The sequence below is a fragment of the Chrysochloris asiatica genome, unplaced genomic scaffold (assembly GCF_000296735.1).
Source record: "Chrysochloris asiatica unplaced genomic scaffold, ChrAsi1.0 scaffold00015, whole genome shotgun sequence".
Classification (NCBI taxonomy): domain Eukaryota; kingdom Metazoa; phylum Chordata; class Mammalia; order Afrosoricida; family Chrysochloridae; genus Chrysochloris; species Chrysochloris asiatica.
Window position 1 is genome coordinate 16121693 of NW_006408533.1, and position 26380 is coordinate 16148072.

At 39.4% G+C, this 26380-nt stretch overlaps 1 protein-coding gene across 11 annotated transcripts in view; it reads left to right on the forward strand.

The window, feature by feature from the left end:
• The window catches only part of DTNA (dystrobrevin, alpha), a 523318-nt gene that overhangs the window by 438694 nt on the left and 58244 nt on the right, over window positions 1-26380 (forward strand). For 6 of the 11 annotated variants that reach the window (XM_006835058.1, XM_006835054.1, XM_006835057.1 and 3 more), the window contains one exon: window positions 301-384. The exons of 1 other annotated variant lie outside the window; for it this stretch is intronic. In XM_006835058.1, the coding sequence (XP_006835121.1) occupies window positions 301-384 (84 nt within the window). Of the gene's footprint in view, window positions 1-300; window positions 385-2242; window positions 2517-11979; window positions 12058-12613; window positions 12707-26380 lie in introns of those variants that run through there. 4 more of the 11 variants (XM_006835053.1, XM_006835056.1, XM_006835061.1 and 1 more) reach the window with 3 other exon arrangements.

The following is a 26380-nucleotide window of genomic DNA, read 5'->3' on the forward strand; positions in this document are numbered from 1 at the left end:
TACCTGACAACAACAACAACAATTTGGATTGGAACCCTCATGTTAACTGATAACATCTTCAAAGACCACATTTCCAAACAAGGTCACAGGGTAAGGTGGACAGGTTAGGCCTTCAAAATATCTTATTAAGGGACACAATCCAACCTATCACAAAACACTGAATGAATGTTATCTGAAAATATAAAATTTCATTTTGATCCTGGGCAAGATAGAACTGTGATTTTTCCAACCCCTTTTCCATAGAGAAGGAGGATCATATGTGTTGGTATGTGGCTTTTAATTTTCTATACTTTGTTTTAGGCCTCCCAGACCTGTAACCAGCATGAATGATACCCTGTTCTCCCACTCTGTCCCCTCCTCAGGAAGTCCTTTTATTACCAGGAGGTAAGTGCCAATCTTATTATGAAATATGTCCTGTCTTTGGTAATGACCTATAACTTTGTGGTAAAAGAAAAAAAAAAAAAAAATATACATATATACATAAATATATAGTGTGTGAAAATTTAGACAACATGATGAGTATAATTAATGCCACTGAAATTTATATGTGAAAAATGTAAAAGGGCAAATGTTTTGTTACATATATATTTGTCACATTAACAACAACAATAAAAAAGGATTCCTGTTGGAAACTAGTTTGCAAATACCTTTTGCTAGTTGTCAATTTCACTCATTTGGATGCGCTTGAAGAAAGCTTATTTAATTAATGCCACTTCTGACATTTATAAATAATTGACAGTAAGAATGAGGGTTATATAAAATGTTACTACCGACAGACTGGTGTGTTGTTGTAGGATCAGCACATTGGACTTCAAATCACAAGGTTGACAGTTCAAACCCTCCAGCTACTCCTCGGAAACCCTATATAGGATTGCTATGAGTCAGAACTGACTTGATAGCAATTCATAACAACTGGCAAACGTGCCTCATGTCTCATTGAGAAAGTCACTTTTACAGCTCTTGCTGTAAGTGATTGGGTTTTTGAGACGTTATGGACTCCTGGTGTGGCACTGTAGGATCAACACTGGACTGTGAACCACAAGGTCAGCAGTACAAACCACCTGCTGCTCCTCAGAAATCCTATAAAGTAGTATGTATCTACCAACCGCTCCATGTGAGAAAGTTGAGGCTTTCTGCTCCCATAAAGATTTAAAGCCTCAGAAACCCTTTACAGGGTTGCTATGTGTCAGAACTGACTCAGTGGTACACAACCACCACCACCACCACTATAGATATTATTATATAAAACCTGAAACATCTCATTATTTAAAGCTACATACACAAAAATTTTTCTTTTTGATAAATTCTAGAGTTCTTGAATCTAGAGACCTGAAAACCACACTTGGAAATGTAGTTTCTTAATAAGTCATTTCATGAATAATAGCAAGAACTCTTTAAAAAAAAAAAAAAAAGTGGCTATGTGTCTCATCTTCTTGAACAAGATCCACTCTTTGTGAACAAAGAGCAAGTGAAATGTACACATCTTAAGAGTTACGCTTTACGAATATGCACGGGTCAAGAGGGGTTCTAAGTCATTTCATCAAATATCATGACCAAAGCTCTAGATGATTTTGCAAGTACCAGAAGAATGCTCACAGGAAAGCAGAAACAAAGGTAAGGAAAACTGAAGTGCGAAATTGTACAGAAGGTCTCAAATACTTTTCAGCAGAGGGTACAAAAGTGCAGTCTCATATTTCAAAAACAAGCATGATTGGTATTTTCCCTGCAAAGGTTTCTGAGGTCCCAATATCACTGTAATATCTTGATATGTCCTAATAAGAATTTGAAGACAGACTCATAGCACTGCTATTTTTACCCCTGGGTTCCTGAATTTGCGCATCAACCTGGGGTAAAGGTGTTCCCCATAATTAGCTGAATAAACAGTATGTGGAAGTGTTTGGTGTTTCTATTACAAAAATCAAGCAAATCTTTAGCAAACAGAAATGAGGAGGTTACTGAATTGCAAAACAGACTCTCTGAAACAATATGGTTTAGGCCCTCAGTAACTTCCTATTGGCACTTCCTCTCAGAGCCACCATCGAATCCAGTCAGCCATCTTTTCTTAAAAAGAAACATCATCAGCTCTAAAGTCTGTGAGTGACACGGGCCTGTGCTTCTGTCTAGGAAAGACCTGATGTAATGTTTAGAAAGATATTGTGTTCTCATGAGGAGCTCTGCATTCTGCAAATGTCAAGCCAAGCTAGACCCCATCCTTACTGAAGGTCATTTTATATCATTTCAGCTCGGACGGTGCTTATGGTGGATACGTCTAGATGGATAACATGAATTCCTCTACCCTAACATTTCCCTATAATACTTTGAGTTGTTTTGGTTCCTCCAGGATGCCCACTAACCCAAAATATTATTTCCCTTTTTTCCTACTTTCAGTCCTTTTGGAATGTTCCCTTTGAACCAGATATGTTGTTTAAAGCTTGCAGTTCATCCTATCACCATAAAGCCTTGCCTCTTGTGTCTGTTTTAAGGCTGCTGTTCAATAAAGCTGTGTACACTGAATGCCTTTCCTCTCTGAGTGGGCCTTGCTCTGTCCATGAGGTTGAAATGAGATCTCATTGTTTGCATCGCTCAAGTTACCTGAGGGAATAAGTGCACCCACCCTGTGGCTGACAAGCATTCACTCATAATGCTGTCTGCCAGTCAGTTTGACCTCAGTGAATGGTCAGTATCCCAGTGCCGAGTCACTAATCATAGTAGTAGTTCCATGGCGAGGTTGCTAGTCATTCCATTCCATCACTTAAATCATCTTGTAATGTGCTCCAGGGAAGATGAAGGTCTTCTAAGGTTTAATGAGATTCTGTTGAGAATTTCCAACTTGAGCTGGACTTGGCTCTTTTCTCTCTTTTCCACTTATTATTATTATTATTTTTAGTATTCCCCTTTGCAAGACGCAAGATGGTAATTCTTAAGACCCTTGAGTTAAAGAACCTCTTAGAGTAATCATTAGCACTGATCGGGCTAGGCTAGGGCAATGTCACGTAGCTGGATCTTATTGGAGTTAAAGACTCAAGGATTTATACCTTTCTGTCCCACTGGGCCTGGGCCATTTTTCCCCCCAGGTAGGGCAATCAGATTCCTATTGAAATAGCAGTTTCAAAATCAGTTTCATGCTGTCAACACTTAATTTCTATACTTGATCATTTTGACAATGTTCCATTGCTTATTTTTAAACCATGTCTGTGCGCTAAGATGGATGGAGATCCAAAATGCTAGATAGAGGCATAAGTTAGAGATCCTGTTGTCCTTATGATTGGAACTGAACCAATATGTTAAGTACTGTGGAGTCGGTTCAGACTCATGAACCAACATATATATATATATAACCTAGAGCTCTGCCCTCACTCTTACCCCGCTCCAGCTGCCTCCTCTAAGATAAACAAAAACCAAAAACCTAACCAAGTCAGTGCCAAGACAATGTTGAGAATGCAGGGATCTTTGCCATACAGATGTTTTATGGTACCTGAGCAAAATACTCAGGCATCAGTGTTGTGACTGATCTTAGAAAGATAAACCCAAGTAAGGATTAATTTAAATCACCACCACAGCAAACTTCTGGCATTACTCACCTAGGACCCTTTACAAGTGTAACACTTTGATCTTCAAAAGGCACTAGGGTCTACCATTGAAGTCTTTTGACATGCTAATAATCTTCCTCACAAGATTTACACATGTGTAGCTCTGATTCACACCATTTGTCACATCTCCTTTCTTATGTCTTTTTCTAGCTGTATGCTTGATTCACTTTCCCAAACTTGAAAAAAAGCGGAGGGGTCCCAAAGCCCCTCTCCCTCAGCCTTTTGAGGCCTTCTTGTGCTCATATATGTGTGTGCGTGTGTGTGTGTGTGTGTGCGCGCACATGTGCACGTGAGTGGATGCTAAATGCTAGTTAACAGGCAGAATGTGGGTTTAATGACAAAAAATCATGGTCCAGTTGATTCATTTTCTTAACCATAAACTATCCCTAAATCTAGGTTGTTTTCTTACATATATATGAATTTAAGAAAGAATGGCTGGTTCTATGGGCACCTACCACCACCACTAGAAGAAAAGCTCCAAGGGCTATGTAAGCAGGGACTGCAGCATTAGCTAAACTTATGAAGGATAGCATATCACTGTTGTAAACTGGATTGCAAGGCTGATCACAAATCCAGGTCCAAAAGGTCCCTTCTCCCCTTCACTTCTCACAGCATTGTGACTCTTAATGTCTGCTTTCTTTGTCAGTATCATGTCCCCTTTTGAAATTTTTATTATTTTGCCAAAATCCTCACCTATGAGGAGTCATGGTATGGCGCTGGACTGTAAAGTCAGTTTGAACTGCAAGGTTGGCAGTTCAACTCACCAGTCACTCCTTGGAAACCCTATACAGGGTAGCTATGTGTTGGAACTGACTAGACAGTGCTTAACAACAGCAACAGTTTCTGTGAGAGAAAAGTTGACCGGTCTCTCTCCTATGTAAAATGTCGTTACTATTGTTGTTGCTAACTGCTGTCAAGTCCGTTCCAACCCATAGTGACCCTGTATAGGGTTTCCGAGGAGAGCCTGGTGAGCTTGAACCACCGAGGTTCAAGCTGCCTTGCAGTCCAATGCACCAACCCACAGTGCCACACCAGTGTCTTCTATTATGGCCGAATCTACTTCAGTGGCCATAATTAGTGTAACGTGAAAGCCTGAATAACTACATCCTTTTAGCCCCAGTACTGGAAACATCACATCAAAGTTTCACAGACATTTTCATAGTAATAACCAGTAAGATTGTAATTGCCCACGAAAGGAATCATTTTGGCTGTTACAGAACATTTTGCAAGTTCTTCTCACTCTCCCAAATATTAGAAAATTGCTTAAAATCCTTACAGTGTCCACACAGCCTAGCATGCTATTTTATGGTTTGTCCTCAAGACAAGTGTCTACTTAAAGATACATTTAGGGGCTCTGTAATGCATATGGGAAAGGCCCACCACCCACCCTAACACTTCTCAGGTCTCAAAGTGTGTTCTCAATGAAGCAGTGCTTGTTAGGTGCGTGTTGGTGTCAGTGTTGGTTTTTTGTTGTTTTTGTTGGTGGTGATTGACTGGTTGGTTGATTGGATTGGGTTTTCAATCAAGGAGAGACTCACTTCACCGTGTCTTTTGATTTGTTTTCAAACACGCTTGCTTATTCAATGATTCTTTCCTTGTCATCCCAAGCTTCTGAACTGACTTTAAATGCTATACATTTGTGCCTTAGTAATCTGAAGTGATTAGAAATAAAATTGACGTATTGCATTCAGCTTTGCTCTTGAGAATTAAAGCTTTTCCTTTGGTTAATTTTTTTCCCCTAACATTAAAACTCATCCCTTTTCAGTCTTAAAAATAAGTAAATTCATAAATCGACATCTGTCACCACCCTCAGTGTTTCTTCTATATTTCACATTTTCTGGAAGTGTTGTATGAAATTATGTGCAGATTGTTCTTCACTACAAATTATACCAGAGCTCGACTAAGGTGCTAGATTTTTTAATTAAACCAGGCTTCACACTCAACTTTAAAAATTGCCTACACTAAAATTAGAGCATATAACTAACAGTAGAGTCACCTTCTTCTTCCCTTTGACCCCCTTTATCCTCTTGATTAGCTTTACTTGTCTGTCCCTATCCTATACTCACCAAATGCTTCTGGAGGTTCCCTTGGCAAAACCACATCTGATGGCGCTCTCCTGTCTTGGGTACAATATAATAAATAGAGTCAATAAAATATAATAACCTCAGAATCTTTGTTATTTCTTCCCTGTTACCTGCCCAAGATGGTTCAACTTTCATACTATCCTGCATTAATCACAGGTTTCCACTGAGAAACTATTTTGTATACTTTTTTGTGTATGTGACATTCTGTCTTCAATAAGAAATTGAAAACTAGAAAAGGAAAAGAAAACAGAATTATCCAGCTTATCGATGATCTCTTGATAAGAATGAATCATAGATTCTTATTGTATTCGTATTTAAATTAGTTGGATCACCTTATTATTAAACTGTGTTATAGTGAGAAACACATTTTATTCCCAATTGATGGCTACTTAAAGAGGGAATTAAGTTTACAAATCATTCTTCACAAGCCCAAACCTCACATAAGCCATTAAGTTGTTAAAGAATCAACAAAAATGAATATAGATAGTCTTAAATTGCTATTGTCCAGATATTATTTTCCTTTTGACCATTGTGTTAATCATTAACTCATAATATATAGCTTGATTATACAATATTGATGATCTGGGAAGCCAAATTCACACTTTTAAATCATGTTCAATAAAGGAAAAGAGAAACCCAATTGTCTTAGGTTTGTAGTGCTGCTGTAACACAAATACCACAGGTGAATGGCTTTAAGAAACAAATGTATTCTCTCTCAGTTTAGAAGGCCAGGAGTCCAAATTCAGAGCACTGTCTCTAGGGAAACCTTTTGTCTCTCTGTCTTCTCTGGCAGAAAGTCCTTGTCTCCTTTCAATGTCTGTAGCCCAGCATTCCTTGGACACTACATGTGTCTTGGTATCAGTCTTATCCTGAGTCTATGAGGTTCTCAGCATAGGGACCCTGGGTCCAAAGGCACACTCCACTCCTGGCTCTTCTTTCTTGGCGATATCTAGCTAGGCCCTTCCCTCAATTCTCTCTCCTTCTATCTCTTGTAAGATAAAAGTGATGCAAACCCCACCCCAGGGAAACTACCCTTACATCAGATCAGGGCTGTGACCTGAGAAAGGCTGGTGACTTAAGTAAGGGTGTCATCAAAAGCAAGGATGTCACTTTGAAGACTAAGATGCACCTGACAGAAGCCATGGTATTTTCAATAGCCTCATATGCATGAAGAAGCTAGATAATGAATATGGAAAATCAAAGAACTGACTCCTTTGAATTATGGTGTTGATTAATAATCTTGAATATACTATGGTGTGGCACTGTAGGATCACTATTGGATTGTAAACCACAAGGTCAACAATTCAAACCCACCAGCTGCTCCTCGGAAACCCTACACAGTGTCCCTCTGAATCAGAAAATACTCAACAGCGCTTAACAACAACAACACGGACTATCTGAAGAATAAACAAATCTGTCCTGGAAGAAGTACAGCCAGAATGCTCCTTAGAAGTGAAAATGGCCAGACTTCATCTGTTTTACTGATCATTATCAGGAGGGACCACATTTATTAAGAAGGACATCATGCTTAGTAAACTGAAGGGTCAGCTAAAAAGAGGAAGACCCTCAATGAGATGAACTGATACATAGCAATCATTGTGAGACTCGCTCAGGACCTGGCAGTGATTTCTTATGTTGTGCATAGAGTCACTCTGAATTGGAATGAACTCTAAATCACCTAACAACAACAGCAACATCCCACCCTAATTCTGCCTCATTAATATAATAAATATAGCCGAATCCTCTTTAGCCTAATCCTGGCTCATTAACCACAAACAGAGGTTAGAATCTACAACACATCACAAAATGGAGGAAAATCACACAACACTGAAAATCATGGCCTCCCCAAGTTGACACATATTTTGGAGAACCACAATTCAACCCATGACATTCTGACCTTTGGCCTCAAAAAACTCAAGACCTTGCCACATGTAAAACACTTTCATCCATTCACCAGGGCTGATAAAACTTTTATACAGTAACACAATGTAATCAGAAGTAGCTCTTAAAAAAAATATTCCATGATTAAGAAAAAAATCTGGAGGTAATTTTGCATGACATTATTAGCTTAGAGCACTCCAAAATTATTTGTTTCACTCTTCCAAACTAAGGGGACAATTTACATAAACATGGAGTGTTTTGAAATTATTGCATCTTTTCAGATTTCATTGTGTGTGTGAGAGAGCAAGAGAGAACGAAAATATGGAAGACAACTATTTCCCTTCAGATATATTGTTTTCCAGATGTCTAAAAAGGAATTTCTGGGAGAATAGAGAATTTTTTTAATTAAAAAAAATAGTTAAAGGAATATTGCCTTTTTTCTTTCCAAAGAGCAAATCATTTTCAGTTTACCATATCATTCTCTCCAAGGTATAATTGTCACCACACACATCAATGATAATGTGTGCAGAAGGATGTACCTATAAACTAGCAAGGGCCTTGTGAATAGAAAATGGTGGTAGAGAGAAGAAATGTGGAGACATACCTATTCTTCAAGCAAACTTATAAGCTTCAAAAGTAAAACTTAAACATCTACATTATTATATACAGCATTGTGAGAGGATCATAATAAATAACATGGTGTTGCTACCTTCAAAACTCATGAGAAATTTTTGTTCACTCTACTTCCCTTCTACAAGCTCCTTAGGAACACCAGAAGTAATTCTCTGGCAGAAGACCCAAGTTTAAAGTGAAACTTGTCTTACATTCAATCCTCTATATTCTTGAGCCATATGATTTTGAAAGGGCAGTTGGCCATATTTTTAACTCCCCAGAAATATGTCTTGAGAAGAATTTGTGAATAGTTCTAGGAAGTACAGGACTTATAAGGACACTAAGAAATACTCCTGGTATTAGATATTTAGAACTGTAACAAAACAAAATAAATATCTATTCCACCCCCCCAAATCATGTACAGATGATATAACCCCAATTTCCCAAGAACTGGTTTTCCCAATCTCTAGGCTTACAGATTTATATATCCCAGAGAAATCAGGTGTGAAATTAGAGGAAAAATTAAAGGATTTCAGTGATTCTCTCGAGCCGATACTGGCAAAGAAATTTACGTTCAAAGGAAAAGAGATGTATATGAAGACATACAGAACATCTCTTCATCTACTTGAGGGAGAAAGGGACCTGGAAAGAAGACAGGAGAAAAAGAAGAGAAGAGGAAAGATGGACAAAAGGAGCAGAAAAAACAGAGGGGTCCAAAGAATTGAAGAAAACACATAAGACCATCAAAGAAAAGTGGGTCAATGACTCTCTTGCCCCCACTGGGCTCTTGGACCATACAGATGTCATCAGCTGAGCCAGTGACCAAGTCATGGAGCCGTACTTCTGAACGTTCATTGACACATCATTTTCTCCCATAAAATGTCACCAGCATAACTTATACCTTGATCTTCCTGTGTTTCTCTTCTCTACTGGTTCTTTTCTTTCTTATACATTCAGCATCAAGTGTTGGACTTGAATTATTATTGGGTTTTTTGAAGGAAATATCACAACAATTTCTGGGATTCAAGGAACAAAGAAGCATCGTAAGGCAGGGCAATCATTTAATTTGAAGAGAAGAATCGTTGATATTTCACACCATGTTTTGGGTAGTATTGTAAGGATATGAAATCAGTGATGAAATATGTATATTTCTCTTGGGTTTAGAAAAAAAAAAGAGTTAGAAAAAAAAGGGGATACTGAGCTTCAGGGAAAACATAGTTACTGGACAGTGACCATACAGGGGTGAGGGATGTTGTGTTGAGGGAATGACGAAGACACCAACTGTAATGACGTAAGGTGGTTATTGGCCCTGATAGGTAGGTTTGATAGTCTTAGTAAGATGATGGAAATCAGTAAGCTGAACAATCAGTTAAGCTCATTTGGAAAGTAAATTATCCTACATTAATTTAATGTTGCTTTTAAAGTCAATTTTGTTCATCTGCAGTTGCTTTTTAAGTACAGTAATACTTTTTGTTATACATGTGCTTCTGAAGAACTGCTTGAAAATTGTAAACTAAATTTAATTTACAATTTACCAAAGATCACATTATTTTAGGATTCTTCTAGCATACCCTGTTGTAAAATAAGAATTTCAACTATACTGTGTATCATTTTGTGAATGTTGGTGGTGTGTTAAGTGTCATGGAGTCAGTTCCAACTGACAGCAACCCTGTGTAGGGCTTCCGAGGAGAGGCTGGTGATTTTGAACCACCAACCCTGTGGTTCCAACCAACCTTGTGGTCCAGTGCTGTATCCCACAGCACCACACAAGGAGTCCTCATTCATAAAATTGTGTGTGTGTGTGTGTGTGTGTGCATCTGCATGTTGTTGGTAAGTGCCACTAAGTCAGTTTCAACTCATAGCAACTCTGTATAGGATTTCTGAGGAGCAACTGGTAGGTAGGAGTGGACAACCAGGACTCCATATATCTACATATGTATACATATATATCATACACACATATAGTGCACTTGGAGCTTTTTGAAACATTGTAGTAAAGCCTCACAATTTAAAGCCTATAAATGAAACACCAGAGTCTTTGTGTGGCTCTATAGGATAAGCACTGTACTGCTAACCAAATTGTTGGAGGTTCAAACCCACCAGTTGCTCCTTAGAAACCATATACAGGGTCCGCTGTATGACGGAACCTATTCAAATGCACGTAACATCAATTAAACACTTGGTATTCAAAGTTGGGCTGTTTGTTTTTGCATTCTCTATAGGAAAATAATTTTGAGTAGAACAGAGTTACAAGGCAAATTCTTAATTCACATACAGTGAAATAGGTTCTTTAAGCATGTTACCAGTGCAATTGTAATACAAAAAATGAATACCTTATTTTCCAATGAAACATGCCATTATAGTAGATCGTGGGAATTTCACCTGGCTGTGAGATAAAGCACTGGAACCACAAGGTTGGTTTGATCCACAAGGTTAGCAGTTCAAACCCACTAGCCGCTCCTTGGAATTACACAGGGTCTCAGTGAGTGGGGATTGACTCAATGGCACTCAACAACAACAACAGTTTAATTGGAGTCCTTGTATGGCACTGTAGGATAAGCAGTGAATTGTTAACTGCTAGATTGGCTGTTCAAATCCACCAACCACTCCTCAGAAACTCTACCCAAGGTCTTTGTAAGTCGGAACTGACCCAACGTCCACAACAACAGCACCGTTTAATTATTAATTCTATTTGTAATTGTACTCTAATAAAACTAGTTAATACTTTAAAAACTATCATATGAATTACTCAATAAAATGAGCATTCCTCATTAGTGTTGTCAAGTGCCGTGGAATCGAATCCGACTCATAGCAACCCTGTGTAGGGTTTCCAAGGCTTGAAATCTTCAAAGGGTCTAAAAGCCTTATCTTTCTCCTGTGGAGACACTGGCGGGGTTGGATCATGGACTTTTCGGTTCACAGTCCAGTGCGCTGAGTCACTGTGCTCCTAAGCATTCCTCGTGTGTTTTTGTTAAGTGCCTTCCAGTCAGTTCCAACTCAGAGCAACCATTCCTCATAATGAATCTAATAAGAATTTTCTCTATCAATGGGACTCTATTCACTAGCTATGTATTATAAAGTTACTAACCAAGAACACATTTTTAAGGAAATATCACCATATCAGGTATATTTTATAAGGCTCATGGGTTTATTTATCTGTTTCTCTGAAAATGTTCTTTGCAACGTCATATCCAAGGTCAGGTGACTTGTGCTTGGAATGGTAAACCACTTCTAATATTGCAGCAGTCTCTAGCTAGTTAATTTTCAGTGACCTGCTAACCACAAGGTCAATGGTTCAAACCCACCAGCTGCTCCTCAGAAACCTTATACAGGGTCACTGAGTCAGAATCAACTTAACTGCACTTAACAAACAACAGTCAACACAGGAAGTTGGAGAATTTAGGGAATGGCTGGTAAAGGGAAACCTCTTGAGTGAGATCTAAAGGCTGGCAGGACTTAATGAGCTATTGAACTGTTTACAAGCTAAGCTGTTATGAATGAGAGTGAATTTTCAGTATGCTTAGGCATGGACAATATAAATGTTTGTTTCAAAAGCAAAAGTGTGTACTTAAAAAGTCAAATCTGGAATCATGGTAGTTGGCTTTCTATATTGTGATTGTAGTTCTCAGGCTAGGTTTCTGCTCCTAGTTGAACTAGGTAGAAATCAGAAAACATCTTGAACATTTCCAAATAATAAGAGATTTGTCCAAATGGAGCTTGGATCTAGGCTTGGGCATTTCTGTTGCCAGTTTCTGTTCTTGAATGCCTTTCCGTGTTTACGCTCTTCTTGGCTTTCCCATCTTATTAACTAGCTCTCCTCCCAAGGACAGTGAAGTAGAGCAGAGCAAACTGCTGGCTAGGGCTGCTCCAGCTTTTCTGAAGGGCAAAGGGTAAGTTACAGAGTGTGTGCCAGAACCTGAAATTAACGAAACTAAGCTTGGAAATTTATTTTGTCTAAAGAGCTTTGTGTTTGTAAGCAATTCTATTAAAACCCAATTAACAGCACCAAAAAGTTATTTCCAGTAGACACATCTGTGTTTGTTACCCACTTTCCCTTATTTCCTGTTGTTCTTTATTTTATTTTTTTTAATGACTAAGCTGCACTTTTGATTTTCCAAAGGACACTTAATCTTTGCTTGCAACCCGCTGTGTTTACTGGTCAGCTGAATGACTTGCCCTTAGTGGTTTGAAGAATGCAAATCTTTTTTCTTGAAAGTTACTTATCCTAAGTGGAAGCCTTTATTTTTTAAGTTGGTGAGATGAAACTGTTTCGTTGCTTGGATTTTGCTTGTTTTTCATAGAACGTGGTGTGACGTTCTATTGCTCTTCTGTTACTTGCTTGATTTTTTTAATGCCTTTTCTACCACAAGCTCCCTCCTACTTACTCTGCCAATTTCTGTCTGCCTCTCCTAACAACATCCTTTCTTTCCTCCTGCCCCATTTCAGGATTCAATACAGCCTCAATGTGGCAGACAGGCTAGCTGATGAACATGTTCTCATCGGGTTGTATGTCAACATGCTCCGGAACAACCCATCATGGTTAGTGCAGGTTTGGCCCACTTGACTGTCATTAGAGAGGGGATCAGTCAGATCTGGTGACAAGTAATCTCAGCAAGAGGCAAAGCCAATGGATGCCACAAGTGTCGTTAAGATAGTCTTTCACTGATTCAATTAAGAAGTCTTTATGTCATGCAACTTTGAATACTTGGAGTTAATGTACCATGAATTCATATCCTTGTTTATATCTTAGCTAAAGGAAGAAGTTGCGTAAATGGTTGCCCTGCGAAATTCTAGCATTCAGGTGGATGCCAGACTCTAGGTCCCGCCAGACAGTTTTATGTGATATGTGTCATGTGAAATCACCTCTTCGATTGTTTCCAAAGGTTCTTCTTATTCCTGCTTCAGATGCCTTAGAACAATTTTCCGAGAGTAGTACATAAGATGATATACTGGTGAACATTTATATGTATAAAATGAATAATGTTTCCAAGGACATGGGTGTCTCTACTAATTTGGAAAACAGTGCTTTGTTTCAATTAAGAAAGAAGTGAATAAGAGGAAAAGTGATGTGATAGGATAATAAAATGGCAGTCGTTTCTGTAATAATGATAACAGTGGGAAAATTTGTCTTTCAACTCTTCTGTTACTTACAAATGTTCCCGAGTAGCCATCAAAATAAAGTTTAGAGTATGCAAAGCTTACTTTTAGGTATGTGAAATCTAGGAATCCAGCTAGCCCTTTGTGTTTAGATAAAGGCATTCATAAGGTTTTTTTCTTCCTTTTTTGTGGTGACATAGGAGATTCATCCCATTGGTTAAAGTTAAGTTGCTTTTAAAACAAATGTGCATTTTCTGTTTGAATGCAAATAAATGGAAAGGTCATGTACAAGGGTGCTTCCAAAAGTTCGTAGAAAAATGAAATAAAAAAATAATGGAACTTTTCCACAAACTCTCTAAAACCCCCTTAAATGTATCATATGTATGCTGCATCCTAGTGTAGACAACTCTTTTACAAACATGTTTAGCAAACATCAGTTCCTTAGAAGTATTTCAATTTTGCCCAACACTAGTTTTCTCTGAACTACAAACACATGGATTTTCATAAGTTGTAACTCTTAAGTGAGCCCGTGGGTTAAATTTTTTTAAACTGATGTATAGCTTCAGCTGTACCCCTTTCCTCTATTGTTTCACAAAAACTAATTAACCAGTTACTACCCAATCAATGCCAACTCATGGAAACCCCAAGAGTATCAGAGAAGAACTGTGCTCCATAGGATTTTCAGGGGCTAATTTTTTGGAAATAGACCTCCATTCCTTTCTTCCAAGGTTCCTCTGGGTGGACTGAACCAACTGTTAGGCAGCAGCCAAGTGCGTTTGCACTCTCAGCCACTCCATTTCACAAAAGCCCCAACAAATTTCTTAATCACATAGTAGCCAATCCTCAGTGTCCAGGAGTCCTGGTGTGGTGCTGTGGGATAAAACACTGGACCGACCACAAGGTTGGTTTGAACCACAAGGTCGACAGTTCAAACTCACCAGCCACTCCTTGGAAACCATATACAGGATCATTATGAGTCAGACTCAACTTGATGGCACTTAAGAACAATAACAACTCAGTGCTCACCACTTGGTTTCATCAGATATCTCTTTGTTTCTACAACTCTTTCCTCCTTGATTATTTCCAAAGGTTCTTCCTATTCCTGATTCTGATGCCTTAGAGGTATTTTACAAGAGAGTGCATAAAATGATACACTGATGAACATTTTTTGTTTTAATAGTTATATATATGTTATGAATCCTGGTGGCACTGTAGGATAAGCACTGGACTGCTAACTACAAGTTCACCAGTTCAAACCCACCAGCTGCTCCAAAGGAGACTGCGGAGACTGTCTGCTCCCATGAAGATTTGCTGTTTCAGAAACCCTACATAGGGTTGCTATGAATTAGAATGAACTCAATGGCAGTGGGCTTGGATTTCAGTGTATCTTTTAATTTTTCATCTAAAAGATATATATAAGTAGCATCACACTGATGGTTGTTGATGGTGTGCTGTGGAGTCAGTTCTGACTCATAACGACCCTGCATAGAGTTTCCGAGGCTGTAAATCTTTACGGGAGCAGAAAGCCTCATCTTTCTCCCACAGAACCACTGGTAGCTTCAAACTGCTGACCTTGAGGTAAGCAGCCTGACATGTACCCACTACACTACCTACTATAATCTTTAAAGACATAAAAACGCACTGCACAGCTGACATAAACCCAACTCTTTGTTCCAATTTTCTGAGCTTCTAAATCAGAAAGTATCTCCACTTTCCCATAACTCAGACTTTCAAACTACAATAAGAAAGAGCAATACCTTTCATCTTATTTCTAATGAGTTTGGTACCCAAATAGGATCTATGGCAGGTGAAAGAGTAGAACTAAATACTGAATCACGAAGAATTGTTGAGCAATCTTCAGAGAAGAATAGGATTCGTATAGATTCAACCATGTCTGAAGGCAATGATGTAATCTCACTCCATCGCCTCCACACTCCCCCATTTGAAACACACTCCAGTTATTTCTACCAGTCTGCTTTGACCTTTCCTTAATTAAAGTTGTAACAAAAAAATCATCAAAGAGAAAAGCTCAGAGTTTGTCATTACCAGCGCCTCTTCCCTACTACATGTGGTTTATCATAGAAGCTTGATGGTCACTTTAGACCATAAAACTATTTCAGCCACACATGCACTTCTATTGATGAAAGCTGGATGTGATCTGTATTTTAAAAACAAAGCAGAAATTAAGACTGTTGAAGGAAGCTGACTGTGTTTTAATAACTGCCCTCCATATATCTCATAGCTTTTCTCTGTCCTGAAAAAATTCCAACTTCTCTCCAAATTCTCATGCTTCCTTCTCTATATGCTTGATTACATCCTAACAATTTCTAAAGAGTCTCAGGACAGCAGACATAACTTACATAGTGCTCTTTCTCCTCCATCATCATCTTTACTGCTGTATTGCGTGGTTTAATTATGGTGCGATGCATAAAGATGGTCAAAGTCATCATAACTATCGTTTTAAAAATACTTGCCACATGTTAAGCACCATGTAAAGAGCTTTAGGTAGCAAATGCTTTCTTGTGCTTAGAGCAAGCTCCTGAATAAGTGCTGCCACCCCCGTTTTCTATCGGGGATGATTGTTGTTGTTAAGTACCTTCAAGTATAGAGTTTCCAAGAAGCAGCTAGTGAGTTTGAACTTCTGGCCTTGAAGTTCAAGTTGACATTACCATCCTATGCTTATCCTATGCTATGTTGCCACACCAAGACTAAGGTAGAGAAAGCAAGGGACTCTAACAGGAAAGCACAGCTACTAAACAGTGGAGCCAGAGGAATTCTAACTATTAGCCATCTGATCCCAAGTCCCTTGCCACTGTTGAATTAAAATTCAATGTAACTTAAGCATAAGATTTACTCAGAGCAGTTATGATGTGCACATCTAGGGAGACCATTTAGATTCTAGAAAAAAAAACAAATGACTCAAAGAAATTAGGTACAATCAACCTATAAAGAGCAGAGGAAGAGAACTCTAGCAGCCCAACCATTGGTTCATCTTGGCTTAAATGACTGAGCCCTGCCCTCCCCCTTCCACTGAGATGAGTGGTCTTCAGGTCGCAATCCCACCTGTGAACAAGAAAAAAAGGATGTACCATTTTCCGTGAAAATAAAGCTGTGTCAGATTCATTTTAGTCAGAGAGTTCTTTAAAGTGAATATTTGGTTTCATGGATAAGAAAACCCCCAAATCAAAGCAAGCTATATGCCATAAGTTTTTCTTTTTGACACCTTGTGTGACACTGTAGTTGTATGCAAGGTCGGCAGTTCAAACTCTCCAGGTGTTCCTCGGAAACCCTATACAAGGTCGTTATGAATTGGAACTGACTCAATGGCACTTAACAACAGCAACATGCTACGTCAACGCTTATGAAGCCATACAACCATGTGACCTCCCAGACAGTATTTCTGTATTGCTTCTCCACACTGTGTCCTCTTCATGTTTACTTACTGCAGTTGAATATCCTAAGGAGCTCTGGTAGCATAGTGGTTACAAGTCGGGCTGCCAACCTCAAGGTCAGCAATTCAAAACTACCAGCGGTTCCGGGAGAGAAAGATGAGGTATTCTGCTCCGGTAAAGATTTACCACCTCGGAAACCTGTGATGGGTCACTATGAGTTAGAATGACTCCACAGTACTTAACAACAACAACAACAAGGAGCCCTGGTAGCATAGTGGATATTGACCTGGGTCCTGGTGTGATGCTGTGGGTTAAAGCGTCACACTGCAAAGTCGTTTGAGCTGCAAAGTGGTTCAAGCTCACCAGCTTCTCCTTGGAAACCCTATACAGGGTTGCTATGGGTCGGAATCGACTCGATGGCACTTAACAACAGCAACTAACCACAAGGCCAGTAGTTTGGATCTATCAGTCGCTCCAAACAGATGAAATTTTCTGCTCCTGTGAAAATTTACAGCCTCAGACATCCTCTACAGGGTCCCTGGCAACTCAGTGACACACAACTATAAAATTTTTTAAAAAAAGAAAGAACAGTTGTCATGAGGCCATTTCCAGCTCCTTCCAACCCCATGGGTTTCAGAATAGAACTGCATTCCGTAGGCTCTTCCATGGTTGTGACCTTTTGGAAGTAGATCACCAGTACTTTCTTCCAACGCACCAAGCTTTCAGGTATCAGTTGAGTTTTATACCACCTAGGGACTCTTCAATTTCATTCTACTTCTAATAAACCTGGAAGCACATTCTAGTAACAGCAATGGTGGTTGTAATAAGTTACCTTTCATGTGTTTAGGTCCACATGTAACTTTTCATTCAAACTGTTGTTGTTAAGTGTGCTGTCGAGTCAGTTCCGTGTTTGTCGTGTTGGTTCCAGTTCCTTGTTCAGGTTTCTGAGGAGCAGCTGGTAGATTTGAACTACTGACCTGCAGTTAGCAGTTCAGTGCTTCTCCTACTGTGCCACACTTATTGTTAAAATCATAAGCTTCAAAGGGACAAGAATTTTGTCTTCAGTCACTTTTTTCTCCTCATAGCAACCATAATATATAAATGAGTTTACACTTCTAAAGCATTTCATAAACCAAGGAACTTTTCTCACATATGATTTAGCTTGTTCTTCATACTCCATAAGGTCAGATATTACTATTTCCTTATCGTTGGTAAGAAAACATAGACAGGAAGTGACTTATCCAAGGTCACATGCCAGGAAAGGTTTACACACATGCCTTCTGACACCAGCTGCCATCTCTTTTCCACACTGTTTGTTGGTGTCCTGGTCTGTGCACCGTTCCTGGTCTGTGCACCGTTCCTAAGGTGTCCTGGTCTGTGCACCGTTCCTAAGGTGTCCTGGTCTGTGCACCGTTCCTAAGGTGTCCTGGTCTGAGAAATCTAGTAGCTGCTTTGATTTGGGGGTTAGGACCTCTGGTGGCATAGTGGTTATGAATAGGGCTGCGAATCTTAAGGTCAGCAGTTCGAAACTACCAGCTGTTCCGCGGGAGAAAGATGAGGCTTTCTGTTCCCGTAAAGATTTACAGCCTCGGAAACCCTGTACAGGGTCACTATGAGTCGAAACCAACTCCACGGCACATAACAACAACCCTACATTAAGTGTCTCTGGTGGCACAGTAGAATAAGCATTGGGTTGCTAACCACAAGGACAGCAATTCAACCTCCAGCCACTCCTCAGGAGATAGATGAGGCTGTCAATTCCTATAAAGAAAATTTCAGAAACCCAAAAGGAACAGTTCTTTGTTTTATAAGGTCACTGTGAGTCAGAACTGACTTCATAGCAGTGAGTGAGTTTCTGGTGGTTCTGTGGCTAAGCTTCAGGCCAAAAGGTCAGCAGTTCAAACCCACTCACGACTCTTATAAAGATTACAGCCTAGGAAACCTCACGGGGCAGTTCTACTCTGTCCTATAGGATTGCGGAGTCAGAATCAATTCCACTTCACACAACAACCCAATATTAACTACTTAACACAAAGAAAAGGTAATTGACTCATTTTTAAGTAGTCTGCTGCTAAATGAAAGAAACACTATGTGTTGTAGATTGTTCTGATGTCAGATAAGCCAAATAAATAAACTATAGCCCCAAGGAAACTCTCTGCTGCCTACCTAATTCAGTGAAATAAAAAGTCTTCAGGGTTTTCAAATACCTTCTCCAGTGGAGGAGGAGGTGGTGGCTCTGTGCCTTGGAGTCGGTTCTAACACACAGCAACCCTGTAGAGGAAATTTCAAAATACAATCGAGTGAAGGCATTTTCTCTCCTGGTGCGGCACCATGGGATAAAGCGCTTGACCTCAAGGTCAGTTTAAATCACAAGGTCAGCATTTCAAACTCACCAGCCACTTCTTGGAAACACTATACAAGGTTACTATGAGTTCGAATCAAAGGTACTTAACAACAACAACAACAACAACAAACTAAAGCTTACCAAGTACCTGAACATCCAGTGGTTTATAGGAAAGTTCTGTGGCAGGCAAACGATTGAACTGAAAACCAGTAAAGAGAGATCTCCAACTATAACCACTATTTTAGCCCTAGGACTAAAAAAGCTTTTTACTACTAAAATCAGAAGCTTCAAACAGATTCCTTTCAACTCTGAAAAGCACCCTCAGTCTAAGCTAAAAGCTGCAGTCTGTGTTTTAATGTCGTGATCATTTGCTGCCACGTGATTAGATTCCTGATCTCAGACAACCAGGCTAATATTCTTTTGTTATGGTTTTCTCGAGCATGAACAATTGTACATTTACATTGCAAAGAGACTTCTTGCTAAATAGATTGATAATCCAAATAATTTTAAACTGCACAAAATACATAAAACGATTACATTTGTGCTTATTCTAAGAATGCCTACTTTGGGGTTCTGTAAATCAGCTTTGAATTTTCTTAGTTTACCTGCTTAAAATCCTTTAATACTACAGTCCTGTTGCATTTAGTTTATAACCTGAACCCCTTACCAAGGCCTACAGGCATGGCTGCACGTTCTGGCCCTTGCCTACCATTTCTCACATGGTTTTTCTACTCAATCACAATACTTAGTTGCATCACCTTTGATCAATGACTAGAATATACCAAGGGCTTTCCTGCTTGAAGACCAGAATACTAGCTCTTCTCTTTGCCTAGGACGTTCTTCTCCCACTCCTCCCCTGCCCCTGCCTTCCATGTGCACAGGCGCTGGTACCTTCTCTGTCTTCCAAACTCAGATCAATGCACCTCTTCATGTCAACCTCCCATGATCGTCTCTGTGCTCACACACCATTTATTTACTCCTTTTCACAACTGCAGTCATTAGTTGGCTGTTTGGTTGGTTGCTTGATGTCTCTCTCCTTCCTTCTGGAACAGGGCCTTTCTGTGATTTGTTTCCTGCCATATCTCTGGCCCCTAGCACAGTACATGGAATATCAATACACATCTGTTGATGTTGTGGAATATTGATGGTACTGTAGCTGTAATATTCCCTGCTACTTTAAACAATATTGTTTGGAGTCCATAGAGAATCTTTTTACTATTAAAATCAAGATACATATTATAGCCAAACTCACTGTCATTGAGTAGATTCCAATTCGTAGTGATTCTATAAGACAGGGTAGAACTGCCTCCTCGCAGGGTTTCCAAGGTGTGGCTCTGTAGGATAAGCACTAGATCACATGTTGGGTCAAACCTCAAGGTTGGCAGTTCTAACTCTGCCACGCCTCAGAAATCCTATACCAAGTCGCTATGAGTCAGAACCAACTCGACGGCACATAACAATAACAACAACAATCTTCATAGAAGACTATCTCCTATGCAGTGACTGGTGGATTCGAACTACCAACCTTTCAGTTAGCAGCTGAGCATATGACCACTGTGCCCCCATGGCTTCCTGAATAAAGACAAGCACCAGCAATTCACTGATGTGGGGAAACAAGTAACAACCATCGGGAGGAGGAGAGCTTAGAGTGATAGTGGACAAAAAAAAATTTTTTTTTAACTTTTAATTCTTGATTTTAATCTAACACTGAGCCCATTGAATTGTAGACATAACTTTTTCTTAATGTAGAAGCTAAGATTTGATTGACCCTTTTCAGTAAATGTTGATTTTGCAAAATGTAACGATTATAACTTATTGAAAGAAAAAAGCAATCATTGCCTAGACATATTGACAGTGTGTTTTATGAGTTTCCGTTTCCTCATTAACACTAGCTCCTTTTCTTCACTGGAAATTTCAGGAGCTCAGCTATAGAAAAGACTTCTCAAAGAGGTGTTTCCTTAGAATCCTAGAACTATAAAGCTGAAGAATGCCACTAATGCATACATCTATATTTGACTCTGTTGCACACAGGGACGTGTCTAGTACATAATCAGATGATAAATTTATTTAGTAATTGATCTTAAGATAAATTCACTTTCCCATGATTGTTGATTTTGGTCTTTATTATCTCTTGGCTATTTAGTGCTGTCAGGTTGATTCTGACTCATAGCAACCCTATTTAGGGTTTCTGAGGAGCGGCTGGTGGATTTGAACTAAACCTTGCAATTCAAACTGACATTACAGTCCAGTGCTGGTCCTACAGCACCACACCAGGACTCCCTATGATATAACCTAACAAATTATAAGTTTTGTTGTTTTTGTTCTTTATAAGAATGATACTACCAGTCTTATATAAATTAGCCAACCCAGTCCTGGGCACATGGGAATATATCCCTGTTAGTTCCCCCACTTCATTTTGAATAGAATGAGAGGCATATAATAAGTTAAATTTTTTAATTCCATTTTGCTGAACCTGCCCACATTAGTAGCTAGCTCATGGTGTTCATTGAGATTGAAGAATGGTTGAACTCCAGAGCACGCTTTCTCCAAATGCACTTAAAATGAATTCAAAATAGGGCATGCTCTAATGTGTGGCTTGATAAACTGAACAAAGAACATTTGATCAGAAATTCATGATACTCTGCAACTTTGGACACAGAAACAAGGAGAACCAAGAGAAAGGTTGCCATTCTTAGCAGACTGCTTTCTTAGTTTAGGAAGGCAAGAGATAATGAACACCAGAAAAAAATCAAAAAACAAAAAGCAAAACTCTAATTGATTCTGACTCAGCAACCCTGTGGAGCAGGAGCAGGAGCAGGGTAAACCTGCTTCACAGTGCTCCGGATGCTGTATATCTTTACAACGGAAGCGGACTGCCTCATCTTTCTCCCACAGAGCTACTCGTGGCTTCAAACCACAAACCTTTCCATTAGCACCCAGTGCTTAACCCATTGTGCCACCAGGACTCTGTTATATAGAGACCACTCATTACTTTTGTAAAATCCTTCATTGATTCAGTTAAACTGTCTTCTTCTTAGTATGACCAAGAATATTAGCTGATAACGAATCACCCATGTTTCCTTGACCAAAGAGCTGATGTATAGATAAAAAGGCCATGATGCAGTAGTGGTTATACTAAGACAGTGTCACCTGCTTAGACTGGAAGGTTCATGGTCATTTTGGTATCATAATAAAAAGAATAGCTACTCCCATAGCTTGGCATTGCCCTAAGCAATGTGCCTTGGCATTGCCCTAAGCAATTCCAATAGTAATCCTCCCAACAAGCTGTGAGACAGGTACCATTGTATCCCTACTTTATAAACGAGAAAACTGAGAAAAAAGTGTGCAAGTGACTTGCTTAATGTTCCCTCACTAGTAAGTGAATGGGATGGGGTTTCATTCCAGAAATGAAGTAGGTCAACTTTCCACCCACTCTTTTGCTCATTCCAGTTTTCAGCCCTGGTGTGCAGTGGGTTAAGCATTGGGTTGCTAACCACAAAGCTGGCAGTTAAAACCCACCAGCCACTTCCCAGGAGAAAGATGAGGCTCTCTGCCTTATCTTTTATAGTCTCAGAAACCCTAAAGAGCAGTTCTACTTGGTCCCATAGGGTTGCTGTAAGTGGGAAGCAGCTCATCAGCAATAGGTTAGTTAAGAGTCACTACTGGGTAACTATGAGTCGTAATATCTACTCAGTGGCAATGGGTTAGAGTAAACAATTCTTTTGAGTGAGAGCTTACTTCTTTCTTAAGCCTTCTTCTTTCCTAACCTTTAAAATAGCAATAAAAATTTGAGCCAAAAGAAAACGTTCCAGGATTAGAAGTAGAAAAGGTCTGATTTTGAAAACACAAATGGAATAATGATAGTTCTATGAACTCTTGTTGTTGTTGTTGTTGTTGTTGTTAGGTGCCATCGAGCCGGTATTAACCCATAGCGACCCTATGCACAACAGAACAAAACACTGCCCGGTCCTGAGCCAAACTCACAATTGTTGCTATGCCTGAGCGCATCACTGCTGTTACTGTGCCAATCCATCTCATTGGGGGGTCTTCCTTTCTTTCTCTGACCCTCCACTTTACCAAACATGATATCCTTCTCCAATGACTGGTCCCTCCTGACAATAATATATCTGAAGTATGAGAGATGAAGTTTGGCCACTCTGGCTTCCAAGGAGCACTCTGGCTGTATTTCTTCCAACACAGATCTGTTTGTTCTTTTGGCAGCCCATAGTATTTTAAATATTCTCTTCCAACACCATAAATCAAATGCATCAATTATTTACAGTCTTCCTTATTCACAGTCCAACTTTCTTATGCATATGAGGTTATTAAAAATACCATGGCTTGGGTCATGCACAACTTAGTCTTCAAGCTGACATCTTTGCTATTTAACACTTTAAAATGGTCTTGTGCAGTAGATTTGCTTAATGCAATCTGTTCTTTGATTTCTTGACTGATGCTTCCATGAGTGTTGATGGTTGATCTAAGCAAAATGAAGTCTTTGACAACTTCAGTCTTTTCTCCATTGATATGGATGTTGTTTATTAGTCCAAGGGTGAGGATTTTTGTTTTCTTTACATTGAGATACAACCCATACCAATGGCTGTGGGTTTTTTTTATCTTCATCAGTAAATATTTTAAGCCCTCTTCACTTTCAGCAAACAAGGTTGTACCATCTTCATATCACAGGTTGCTAATGAGTCTTCCTCCAATCCTGATGACATGTTTTTCCTCATATAATTCAGTTTCTCGGATTATTTGCTCAGGATACAGGTTGAATAAGTATGATGAAAGAATACAACCCTGGAGCACACTTTTCCTAATTTTAAACCATTCGGTGTTCCCTTGTTCTGTTTGAACAATTGCCTCTTGGTCTATGTACGGGTTCCTCCTGAGCACTTAACTGTGTTCCAGAATACTCACACTTTGCTATGTTGAACTCTGAACTCTAACATCTGTGCAAAGCAGATCAGGAATCTATACCTAACAATAGACTGTATCTTGATTTCAGACTCTCCAAATGTGAATGATTCCTAATTAAATTGTAGAAGGTATGGCTAGTGTTGAAGTCCAATAGTTCATCTGCCTTTTTCTGATGTCCTTAAAGTGTGTGTATGCATGCAGAGTTGAGAAGAAGTTATGAGGAACGTGCCAAAGACCAGACAAACCTACCACTAACTTCTATCCATTCTCTGATTTATATAATTCTTGTATTATCCCCACTATCTTCCAAGTACTATGTTAAACACTAAATATCTATGATTAAAAGATCAAACCATTCTGCCTTCAAAGAATTTAATTAATCAGGGAAACGTAATGATGATTAAAATGCTAAGGATTGACAACTATAATACAGGGAGTGCAAGTACTATGGAATACATGATGGGCAATGCATCTGAATTTGGAAGTCGAGAATGAAGGTAGGAAATGGCACCTAATGCTGACAGCAGAATAAAGAGGATTTAGCCAAGGCAAGTAGGTGAAGGAGGCAAAGGAACAGTTAAGGACAGAGAGAGTGAGAAACATTTAGAAGTGCAAGAAGGCAACTAGAATATCAGGGATAAAGAATGAAGCATTATCAGTGTTTTTGGAAGCTTGAAAATGAAAATTTATTGATGCATAGGAATATTAGATCTATCTTCATGCCATAAATATCCCTGAGTACAAGATAGAAAATAAGTTAGGAACAGGGAGAGAAGAAGTGTAAAGGCGAAGCAGGTTGTTGAGAAGTATAAGAGAAAGTGAGTACCAACCATCTTTCCTATTGTACTCACTACTCATCTGGATTCAACAAGTCATTGCAGTGGCCACACAGAACTCAGACACCATACTCACACAGAGTTAATAGGGACGTGAATAGGTGTTAAGAGTGCTCAGGACATAATTGTTCCAGTCAGCCCAGCCTCTCCTCAGCCATGCCCACAGCCAGGCCTCTCTTTGCCCAAACAACCTTACAAAGCTCTTTTAGAGCCACTGATAAAAGCCCACAGGACACACTACTCCACCACAAAGCTCAGCCTGAAGGCACTAGACTCTAGCTCCAGGAGTCAGCAAACCTAGCTCCCCCAATTAAGTGTCAGGAGGCGCACCCCACTCTGCAAGCACATCTCCTGCCCAAAGTCCCTGGGCTTTAAGTGCTCTGTGGGCTGCTGCTCTTCTGGTTCTGCTGCTGCTGCTGCTCAGCTGCTCCTCTGCCACTCGTCTTCTATTCTTCCAGTGACTGTCCCTGAGCCAAGGAAGTTCAGTGTGGAGGGATCTTGGGACCCAAAGGACACATTCCTGCCTCTTTCTTCCTGATGGTAGCATAATCCCCCCTCCTTCTTCTGAGATGGTTCATTTTATCCATGTTAGAGTTTCAAGTTTTCACAATCACAATTACTCTGTTAACCATTCACAACTGAACTATATAATATGTATCAGCATCTTCTCCCAACTTTTCTTACCAACAGGGCAAAAACTTTGGTAGCAGTTACAAGAGGAGGGGTAGAAGAGACGTATAAAGTTGTTCTTTGCACTGCAGGCAGGCACAGCACTAATTCAAGAGAAAAATGACAGTGGTCTGCAGCATATTAATGATAACTGGAATAGAGAGAGATGGAGGAATTTGAGAGTTTGCACGAGGTAGAATGCATGATCTTGCTGGACCATTATAACACAACAGGTCTCGAGTCAGGAGTATGAGGACATCCTGATGGAGAAGGCATTATTGTACAAAATTATTGTTATTACTATCCATGAAGATTGCCATGTCATGATTTCCTGTGCTTTCATTTCAAACCACTCTCAATCCACTTCCAAACACTGTAAACTTTGAGCGTTAGTTTTCCTCCTCATTAATTAGTCCCATAATCCCACTCCTCAGGCCCTAGTCTCACTCTGTACCCTTCCACCCTCTCCCAGACTCCCTTCCATTCACTGACTCCTAAATAAATGTACTCTGTTTTATTTCCATAGCATTTGCTCTCAATTAACTGCAAAAGATAGGAAATAACTGATAAGTAATCCTCCATTTAAGTGTCAACTAATAATGCCTTGTCAGGCATTATTACTCCCATTAGCTATTTACATTAATAGAAGAGGAGTACGCGAGCTTCAAACCATTTCGATCAAAAGCATGTACCCAAGGACAAAGTTCAAAAAGGTTGGGAAACAAGGAAGAATAGAAGCAAGAAACACAGGGAGGACATGAGATAAGTGATGTTACATTTGAGGAAATTGCAATCAGTGAGATGAAAGGGAGTGTAAAACTGATGGTCTGTTCTGTAAACCTTCACCCAATCCACAATAAAATGTTTTGGGAAATGAGCACTAGCAGTAAGCTTGCTATCACCATTCTCAACAATTTAGAAACAAAGAAGTATTATTTCTGCTGCCCTTTGGATA